The sequence below is a fragment of the Anguilla anguilla genome, chromosome 4, assembly GCF_013347855.1.
Source record: "Anguilla anguilla isolate fAngAng1 chromosome 4, fAngAng1.pri, whole genome shotgun sequence".
In the NCBI taxonomy this organism is placed as follows: Eukaryota; Metazoa; Chordata; class Actinopteri; order Anguilliformes; family Anguillidae; genus Anguilla; species Anguilla anguilla.
In genome coordinates, this window is record NC_049204.1 from 26,112,849 (window position 1) to 26,123,848 (window position 11,000).

The window sequence follows — 11,000 nt, forward strand, 5'->3', positions numbered from 1 at the left end:
TTGGGCTTGGTGGCTGATTTACGGAATGTGGTCAATATGAAATCCTTTGTGGCTGGTATATGGAATGTGTTCTATATGAAACCCCCTGTGGCTGATAATGTAGAATGTGTTGTATATGAAACGCTCTCTGGCTGATATATTGAATGTGCAGAATATTGTATCTAATAGATTTGGAACTTAGGCACGCCAGTTTGTGTTTGCAAGCAAACTACATGTGGTAATTACCAAGATCTCAGAAACTTAAAAAAAAAAGTTTAATTCAGATAAACCCCTGTGTACAAGACAAAACATTTATTAGTGTTAAAAAAATCAAGATCCTTTTGTTGCATCAGCACCTTCTAGGGAGAGGAGGAGTGGGGAGCAGGTCACTGCAAGTGTGTGGACAAGGCAAACCATCCTTCATCCTTCAACCTGTCCACCTGCCACAAAAACATGAAGCAGAAATGACATCCCCTCATCAGAGCATCTTGCTATTTCTCAAATCCAAATGTCACAGTGCTAACGTATGGGTGCGCAGGCATGTGTACCTGACTCTGGAGAACGAGGGATTGGTTCTCTCCAATAGCACCATTCACAGAACTCCCAGAAGCGGACCTGTAACATAAGAAAATGAGCCACCACACCCAACTTAGTCACAACACTGAGCATACCTGTGACTCACCTGCACCCACAACAGCTGGCAACGGGGGAAAAGTTCTGCTTGGGCACAGAGACCGACACATCTGTGGTCCTTCTCTCACCATCTGACAACAAAAGAAAGAAAGTATTGAAGCCGAAGAGAGAAAGTAACACACAGTTTTAACAGCCCTTTTGTTAACCCAAAGCAGATCTCCAGAGCAGAATTGTTAAGACTCACAACTATCAAGTAAAGCTACGCAGAAACACACAAAATCAATGCTAAAAGCCAAAAAAAAGACTATTTATTAACGATTAGGTGAACCGTACCTGCCGAGGCACTAAGGAGTGTACGCATGCTGGGTAGGATTGGGGAGACAGAGGGTGAGACTGCGCGCACAGATGTCTGTGTCTGCTCCTCAATGAGCTCCAGCAGCCTGCACCGTGCTTCTGTACTCTGCCTGTTCAGCTCCAACAGGCGCTGTTCCATACAGCGACCAGCAGGGGGTGCCTTCTCCTGCAACTGGCAACCACATTAACTAAGCCATGCCCATTCAGAATCCTCAGAAACGTCACATACAGAATTGCTCTTGTACCCTGAATGCTGCCTTTCTCCCTCCCCGTCTCACCTGTGCCGCTTTATCAGATGCTCTATGAGGGCCTGGATCCTGGGGCCCTGCTGGCTGTGTGCAGAACTGCTGTAGCTGTGTTCGGATCAGGGCGTTCTGCTGCGTTAGCTCGGTGATCTGCTGCAGTATGATGGCTTGGGGCAGAATCTGCTTCTGGTCACTGCAGCAATGCTCTTGGCTGGGGACTGCTTGCAGCTGCAGGGACATGCCTTGTTCTGCGAGGACAGAAGTACAGTCTGAAACCCAGAGCAACAGCCCTCCTTACGCCAGAACATTATTACAAATCACACATGTCAGGACGACAAATCAATACAGACACCTCTGCCAGAGGCGTTAGAACAGTCCAACAAAGAACATTTTGTAAATATGAAAGGGAAAGAATTATAGGAGACAGTTTTAACCACAGTGATCTAAAAATAAAAAACAGGGCTTTTTAATAATTGGAATTCATTCATATTCAGCAGACAACAATATATTTAAACCCTGAAATACATACTTTTATTCCAGACTTCCATGCTAAGTAGTTTGCTTATATTCATCTTTCACGGCTGTATTTAATGGAGTATATAAGAAGTTTCCTAACAAGAAACTTCCGCTTTACCTCCCTATGAGGCATTACAGACGGTCTACACAGTATGTAACTGTGAGGCTGATTTATGACCATAATTTAATAAAGAAGGGGGATCTGACCGGTAGAGTGCGAGTGGGGATGCAGGCTGCTTCTTTGCCGGGGGGGTGACAGCAGCACGGCAGGGCCAGGGGACAGGTCATCTGCACGGGCTGGCGAGGGCAGGGGCTGTTCCTGTGCTTCCCTTTCACCATAGTGGGGCTCAGCTTCTGACTCCACACAGTCTGCAGATCCAAAACAACACCAACTCTACCCTTTACTCAGCCTTGACATGACAGATAGAATAGAATAGAACAGAATAGAAAACTTTTATAGAAAACATCCATTTCTGGAAATTTGTCTTTGGCTTTGCCCTGGCTGCATTAACAACAATCAAATATAAACACACCACAGTACACAAAAACAACACAAAACAACATAACAGAGCACAGCAATTGGCATACCATACCCTTAACTCTTTACAGGACATACCCTGGATATCTTTTACTGGAGATATCCTACCCTTTACAGTTTTAACTCAATTTACTTAACCTACCCTAGCCTTTCATAGCTTTATTGTAACTTCATATGTGCATGCAAATAAATAAGATGAGTACTTACATGGGGCAGTGCTGTCGGCGAAAGGCCTGACTCTATGTCTCTGTTCTGTATCCCAAACACACTGCTGCACCTGGCCCTTTAAAACAGCACCACCGTCGTCATCATCACCACCACCACCACCACCACCACCCCCCCCATTCATTACCATTACCATTGCCACCATCACAACATTCAGCAGCATGGAAATCCTCAAGGACTTGGAGTGAAATGTACCGTGTCTGAAACTCTATACCTGTAGGGCAAGGCTCTCCTCCCGCAGGGTTAGGGTCTCAGCAGTGAGGGCATCAATCAGACGCCTCTGCTCCATCACTTCCTCCTCCAAACTCTTCCTGTCCTGCACCTCCCTCTGTAAGTCCTCTCTGCTCTGTTCATGCACAAACAACCACAAGCAATGTGTACATTCTTGTACATTTGTGTGTGTTTGTGCGTGTGTGTTTGTGTGTGTGTGTGTGTGTGTGTGTGTGTGTGTGTGTGTGTGTGCGCGCGTGTTTGCTGTACCTGGTGGAGGCAGCGTGCCAGGCGGGTCACAGTGCGCAGCAGTGACACAGAGAAGCCAGTGAGACTGGGAGAACTGTGCTCTTTAGTGGCAAGGGGCTCCTGCAACTCCAGAGAGTCCAGTTCTGCCTCCACGTCGCTAAGCATGCTCTGCAGCAGATGCAAGCTGGATCGGTTCTTAGTCAGGCTGTCATGTCCCAGAGGTTCCCCACAGCACTGCTTGCTGTTCTGGGATGACACACGCTTCCTAGCTATAAATACGTAGAGGAGAAAATGCCACATACACGGAACATTAATTCCGACGGCACTGTGCTTACAGATAGTTTCGCAGTTTAGCTCTGTTGAAAATGCAACAGACATGGTACATTCATTTTATGCCTGGTTTCTTGGTGTGGACAGAATGCGTCCTTTTCCTTTACTGGGAAGCAGGTGAACAAAAAGACATTGGCACTGGCTTCTTCGGAAATAGACTGGTCTATTTTGGTAAATTTACCAACTTCACCTTTTTCTTTTTCCATGCTAGCATTTTGGTAATTCTAGCATTCTGGCAGAACAACATTAAAACAATGCACAACTTAGATCCCTCTCCAAAAAGTCCAAGTACTTTCCAGTTTTTAAAAGTACTATATTGTACATAACCCAGTGGAAATTGTGTACCTTAATTCTATTTAAACAAAATTATTGCTAACAGAACAGGTAGGCAAGAAGGCTATGCATGCACAGCAAAAAGATGCAACTATTTTTAGGTACATTTTTTGTTTGGACATAACATTATGCTTTTAATCGTTTTGCCATGCATGTATACTTGCATATAACTTATTTAAACCCCTGATTATGAAAGTGTACTGTACAAATCTTAAGCCATCTGCAATGTTCATGTTCAGGTTTTTTTTGTTTTTTTCAACTTTACTGTTCATGTTTATGTTCAGATAAAATGTACCTATGTTAGTTATGTCTCATTTTATTGGTTTGCCGTGTTGTGGACATAACGCACATAATGTGCAATTAACAGCCCAAAGGTTGGTCAAATTATGGCATACAATTCAACGCTTAAAATTGCAACACAGTGACAAAGCCATATTTTCTCACCGTATATTGAAATATATTTGAACTTAAAGTACAATATTTTCCCAGAAGCAATAAAACTTTAATACGCCTTAGCAATGATGTAATTTGCTTTCTATAGTATTTTTAGTGCATCTTCACCAATAATGCGGCAATAATTCTGAACCTGACCATATGTTGGGCAGAAGACGTACCTGCCGGTTTCTCTGTAAGAGATGAGATCTGAGGGCAGGGAGATTGGGGTGTCTCCTGTTGCGCTCCCAGACCCTGGGCCTCCTCCTGCAGCAACCGCCCGAACCTGCAATCACAAAGATCGGTGGTTGATACCGAGAAATCGGCAGGTGTTAAGAAAAGGGGAGAGTTGTAATGGGTAGATGTTGCTATGATTACATGTTGATACCTGCTCATGTCCACACGGGAGCTGTGTGTGGATGAAGGATCAGGCTCCTCGTCATTGTATTCTCTTCCACTGACATCTTCAAATTCATTCAGAGCCTGGAACATATACTGCAGTTTTGACAGTATTTCCCCACTATTTTCTGGCCCCAAGTCCTCCGTTATCCAGCCTATAATTCAAATTCAACCTTTTCCTCCCTCACCCACAGCCATTCCAAATATGTTCAAATACACACTGGATGCACAGACACGCCAAGACACCTACCTGTGGATCCATGATGGACTGGCTCAGGAGGGAGAGTGGGGTTGAAGGTTCTGGTCTCAACAGCACTGGGAGGTCTGGGTCAGGTCCAGAATCAGGGGCCACGGTCACATTGGGGAGCCCTTCGACCCCAGAGACAATTCGCCTTTAACACACAGAACACTGTACACCCTATCCACTCATACTACTGTGTCAATGCCTAATCAACAGCGCTATTTATTTCATATGTGAGCCGAGCAAGAAATGGAATGGACACATTTTCGAGGAGCACACAGTAGATGAATGTTATGCTCTGCTGGGCCCAGCATGCAATTGAATCATCACAGTACAAAAATGAAGTGGCTAGCCTACTTTAAGATGGAAGTAAGGCAAATATTTTTCCCTAATTACCGCAAGTACAATTAAATATATAGCCTACTCAAGCCTAACCAATATACCGTTCCCTCTAAGGCAGTGGTTCTTAACCTGGGTTCGGTCGAACCCTAGGGGTTCGGTGAGTCGGTCTCAGGGGTTCGGTGGAGCCTCCGCCGCAGAGGTCCACCCCTCAGTCTAGTCTGCAGTTAGTTAGTTTTTTTACTAAAGAAGGGTTCGGTGAATGAGCATATGAAACTGGTGGGGTTCGGTGCCTCCAACAAGGTTAAGAACCACTGCTCTAAGGGGACAAGTGGACCCAGACCATGCCAGAAAAATTCCCCCCACAGCATAACAGAGCCACCGGACCCCTCAGTGTAGCGGTGAAGCATTTAGGCCTGTACCGTTCTCTTGGCGTACACCACACACGCACTTGTCGAGCATAAGGTGACGGACTGTAATAAGAGGTTCACGCACTTCAACCCTACATTGACTATAGCACCATAAGTGTGAGAGATATCCCACCAGCTGTAATTAGCTATCAGATAGCAAAAGGCAAAATGGTATCTAATGTTAATAGTACTGGCTAGTCATATGGTTTTGTCCTTGCTTTACTGCATCTGACACGCTGTAAGTCTGCTTGCCACTTCAGACAGAGTCAGTGTACTACTGACTGGCTGCTGCTGTTGGGTGTGCCTCCCTGCTGCCTGCTCGCTGCCGCACTGCAGCACTAACAGTCTCCCATAGTTCTCATGTACGTTTAGAAATTTAGAACAATGGAATTATTCAAGCTTGCAGAAGCTAGCCTGATTTTGTAAGTTTTGTAAGCATTGTGTCTCCCCATGTTAAGTCCATAAACAATTCAGCATCCAAATTTCTAATTCTGTGGCCTCGTTCAAATTTAATAAAGTCTGCAACCATGAAACTATAAAAAACATGCATGTCTCAAAATGATCAATAGAATAAGGGGTCTCAAGTCCAGATCATTTGCCTTTAAAATTAGTTATCTTCGTGGGAAAAAGTCATTTTTAATGATAATTTTTTAGGGGGTATACACAGCACAGTAGTGGCATAATGTAGCTGTAACAAAATTGGTATTTGGTGAGCCCACGGCGATTGTAGTCTACCTGAGAAATGGTACCGAGATCGGCACTGCAATGGCGGAGATATCGAGGTTCATCAAGCTACCGTACTCAGTGCAATGTTGGTGTGCGACTGCATGCAAATTTGATCCAAAATTGTTCCAATTGACTGGCTAGGCCAATGTATCTGTTGACCTCTAGTGAACACACCCAGTGGGTAAACTCAAGGAGCAAACACTTAGTTACATATCACTAAACCCAAGTCCATATTGACACAAAGTGAAAGGTGAGAGAGCAGCACCTGTTTGTCTGTGTGGAGCATCACCAAACAGGTCATTCACCACAGCTAAGACTCCATCAGATCGGGCCAGGACATCCTGCAACTGGTACTTATCTGAGAACACCTGCAGTAGCAAATATATACATAGAGGGATGCAAAGTTATTTATTTCTGTTCTCTTTAGGGTAAATACAGCACCTTAGCTGCTGCAGCAGATTCCAGCTATATAAAGGATAAGGTGCGAGATATAAGCAAGCTAAGCTGTTCTAGATGAGGGCAACTGCAAAGCAATTAACTGACATGTACAGTATATAACTACATTTTTTTAAAGTAGCCTGCATCAGTGTAAAGTGACATTGTACTACTGAATGTGCCTGCACACACATTCACATGTAAATACAGATGTCTGTACACCCCCCCTCCCATACACATACCCAGTCTTGCATGCATTCACGCAGGCACACACATATGTGCACACACATACCTCTCTGATAATGTTAAGATGGGCAGGGTCCAACTGGGCAGGTCTAGGCAGGCCTGATGAGGTTTTCTTTAATTTGTGTCCCACGACACGCTTCATCTCCCACTGAGCTACTACTCTGTTCTGAGATTTATGGAGGTCATGCCGCCGTTTCTGAGACATGGAGAGGAAGTGCCTTTTGTACAGGGACAGGACACAGCAGTACACACAAGCATGCATGCAGGCATGCACACAATCAAAACCCAAATCTGGTTTGAATATGAGGAGCCGATAGTGAGAGTACAGGAGGGCGGAATCCTATGGGAATGATATGAGAGGGAGGGGGCATATCCTGTGATAAAAATATAAAGATTATTACATTACTCACCAGTTCCTCTGGTGTGGCCTTGTGCACATTTAGATCATGGATGGTGCTCTGATTAAAAGTGGGAGGGGAAAAAAAAAGAGATAGAAAGACAAAGTTTATCCATGTTCAACAGGGGAGTATGGTGCATGTTATATAACTAGCCAACAGTAAGAACAATAGCATGGTATTGAGAGTTTGTGTTTGGTATGGGAAACACACACACTGCATTTTATCACCCGGCTGTGAAAAATACACACCAGAAGCCTGTCGTTAAGAGGCAATAAAAGCAGTCAGAAGCTCTTCTATGTTTATTAATAAGTGCTGCTAACTGGCACGCTGACGAAGTAGAAAAATATTATACATAGTGATGTCAAAAGGAAAGTACACATCAATTCTATGGCTTTACATGGCTTTACATATAAGGACAAGACTAACTTGTATATGCCTCATATGCCTAACAGTAGACAACTCTAACCTGATGCAGAAAACAATCCAACATGCAGAAGCCATTCTGGCAGGCAATTTATCTTGCATGACATGCATACAACTGGCACTCTAGGCAGCGCTATAGTGCCACCTGCAAAATTACAAATTTGAAAAAATGATTACTGCTATTTTGCATGACGTACATCCACCAATTATTTTCCACGTCTACCACCTCATTTTGAACAAATAATATCATTGAACCCCGTGTCTGCCTTATTGATTTTCCACCATTTTAAATTGTTTGAAAAACAAACTTTTTCATACTACTCCTAGAATATTCACCCGATTCTCACCACATTTGGCATGTTTGATCTGCAGTATGTCCCCATGTCAAATTGCAAAGGAAATTTTGATAACTCAAAAGATGGCCACATAACTACTTTCAATTTAGGCAAAAACTAAAAAAACAGACTGCGGAACTTTCATTGGCTGATAGCAGCCATATTTTCCCCCCCAATGTCAACTTGTCGGTTTAAGATTCTATAAGACCTAAAATCCCAGCATGTACAATTAGAATTGAATTAGTTATTTTGGTTAGAAGTTAAGCCCACTTTTCCAAAATTCTCCACAATAGGGCCACCTATAAGCTAAGAATCACCATCAAATCATATGGAGGACATGTGTCAGGTTTCACTATGATCAGACATTGCATTCAGGAGATAGGTAGTGAAATTTTGACACATCCTTAAATTGGCTCTTTGTCCAATCAACTTTTCTTTTACTGCAACTGTAGTCTACTGGTACTCAAAAATTTTTTTATTAAATTTTCACTGTTGTCCAGCTCTGAATCTTTCTTAAGGTACATGGCAACTCGTTTACTACTTTATTGATGAACCTGGTGACTAGTAAACATGCAAATCCTATTGCAGTTGTGTAAACAACCACCAATGGTAATACAGTCACATGGATAAGTACCTACCACCCACTCCTGCTTCACCGTCCTGGACTGGGTTGGCCGCCTTCCTGAACTGCGGCTGAAGCGGTTCACCTTTGCTAAGGACATCTGATCAAACAGAGAAATGCAGTCAGCTGACCACCACATGACTACGCACCATGGACACACTATGAAAACGATCAGCTAGCTAGCCAATGTGTAGCATGTTACCTGAAAGATGTTCATACTGGTAACCTACTTAGTTTGACACCTGACCAGAAAAACGTCATTTATTTCGTGACATTGCAACCATTAACCAAGTACAATATGAGAAGATTTTTCCAGCAATATAAAAATGCCAATAAAAGACTGAAATGTCAAGTGTGCTCAAAGGGCTCACACAACAAAAACACTATGATGCCAGCCAAGCATAACCCAGCAGCTGCACTTACCTTTTTCCATGTTAAATATGTTGCCACCCAAAAATTAATTAGTTATGCTGCCTGAGTTGCTATAGCAATGTGCCTTTTTTGCTGTTTTTGTGTACAGAATGCCATCAAAAGCGAAAATGAGAGTGGAAGTACCCAGGGAGGTCATGGAGAGTGCTTCAGATTTGGAGGTTAGAGACGCTCGGAATCAGGAATTTTAAATAGGGTTTAATATTTATAAAGAAATTAATATTACTCATCAACATGTTTGACATAGTTCAGTGTTTAATGTTAAATATGTTCAGCTTATTTGCTTGCTGTGTTAACATAGCCTAACATATCTTCTGGATGCTCAAAGTGATTAATGGAAAGGTAACAGCCACCTAGTCACAGGCATTAATAATAAGCACACACCAGATTGGTCTGTATGGTAGGCTATTTGCTTTGTAAAAGTAAAAGCAGCTTTCCTCATCGATTTGGACATTACAACTCACTTCACAGTAAGTTATGAAGTCGCATGTACGTCAATGTTTACTCATTTTTTTCATGAATAAAGTTCAATGGGTCATAATCTGAGGATGTAGCTGGTCTCACGTTACCACTGGAAATGTGTTTCCTAGATTGACAGTAGTATGTGCAGGGGGGGGGGGGGAAACCTGCGTACGCACATTATAGGTACTGTTAAAATTATTCAGCAGCTCCAGTACAATCATACCGAGTAGGTGGTATGAATGAAACATCACTCTAGGGTCGTGCCGATTGACAATAGATCAAGGGATCAGCAGTCTTCATGAGGGATCAGCAATCTCTACCCCTGGAGCCGATATTTCGACAATTTAAAAAATTATATATATATATCAATGTGAATGAAAAAAGGAAAAACAGCATGTGCACAGCGTGTTATCACGAGGTGCTGGTCCGGCGGCACAATACAAACAACATGAACCACACTCAAGAAAAAAAAGGAGACCTTCTGACATTAAAGACTTGTATTGTTTCATTTCATTCATTTTTGAATGACAATTTAGGGATGGCGATCTAATGTATATAAAGTACCAATATGCAAAGTCCTTGAATTTTTTTAAAGGGCAAGGAAAGCACTTATAGTATAAAAGTCTTTAAAATTGCTGCTGCTACGACATTTACAGTATATTGAAAACCTAAAACGTCACTGACCTATGTATCTATGTATGCGTTTGTCTATGCGGGTATATTTCCGCATAGGTTACGTCTGTACTACTCATGTTTGTAAAGGTAGCATTTAATTTTTTTTCCGGTATACATTTCCGGCGGTGAACTTTGTAGACGGTCCCTTCCGTCTCGGAAACGCGAGGAGCTGAAAATAGCAGAATTATGTCGAATTCGCTTAAAGATGGATATAGACCCGGAAATATGTTTCCTGTATGCTATAAATAAGGTACAACGGTTGTAGCGTGTCGTATTTTGTGCCCGCATTCAGAATCTGTGATCTGTTTGAATATTTGACGTTTCGTTCGTAATCTACTGAAGCCGGAATCCGATTATCCCAGTATAAAACAAATTTTTCCGCAGTATTAATTGTGGTTGCCGTCTACTGCCAGCTAGCTAACTAGCACATATGTGCTATCTAACAAATAATACAACGTTAAATTGCTGGTCTGCAGGCGGACTGTGCTGACAACACGTTATTACGTTTCCATAACTACTAGGCTAGCCAACTAGCCTAGTGTTGTTAGCTAATTAGCTGGATAGCCAACGTACTTTTAACCACATCAACGACGTCAACTGTCATTTCCTAACATGGCATTTATTGCACAAAACATCAAAATCCTGACGAAATTCAGCTACCGATGTTTACTTACTAAGTAGCGGGTTTGGCGTCTGAGTTTTTACAAAAGGCGTTTGTACACAAGGCATGCACCGAATCACAGAACTTCAGGAAACTACACTGGCTCAATCTCAAAACGGCGCTGTTTTCACGGCCCTTGGTTTTCTTCTCTGATT

At 42.7% G+C, this 11,000-nt stretch overlaps 1 protein-coding gene across 3 annotated transcripts; it reads right to left on the reverse strand.

Moving 5' to 3' along the window:
- Window positions 1–235: 235 nt before the first annotated feature.
- On the reverse strand, window positions 236–11,000 carry spice1 (spindle and centriole associated protein 1). 3 transcript variants are annotated; one of them, XM_035415550.1, is made up of 17 exons: window positions 10,859–11,000; window positions 8,635–8,718; window positions 7,251–7,298; window positions 6,887–7,036; window positions 6,425–6,527; window positions 4,694–4,812; window positions 4,433–4,527; window positions 4,227–4,330; window positions 2,971–3,218; window positions 2,705–2,836; window positions 2,473–2,548; window positions 1,935–2,096; window positions 1,245–1,459; window positions 946–1,138; window positions 662–743; window positions 528–594; window positions 236–419 (listed from the first exon to the last, which is right to left on the reverse strand). In XM_035415550.1, exons 2-17 carry the CDS (start codon window positions 8,716–8,718, stop codon window positions 366–368), a joined length of 1,932 nt encoding a protein of 643 aa, XP_035271441.1. In that variant the 5' UTR covers window positions 10,859–11,000; the 3' UTR covers window positions 236–365. The 3 variants fall into 3 exon arrangements, with proteins under 3 accessions (XP_035271441.1, XP_035271440.1, XP_035271439.1); XM_035415549.1 differs by having other exon boundaries at window positions 946–1,132; window positions 1,245–1,480; XM_035415548.1 differs by having other exon boundaries at window positions 1,245–1,480.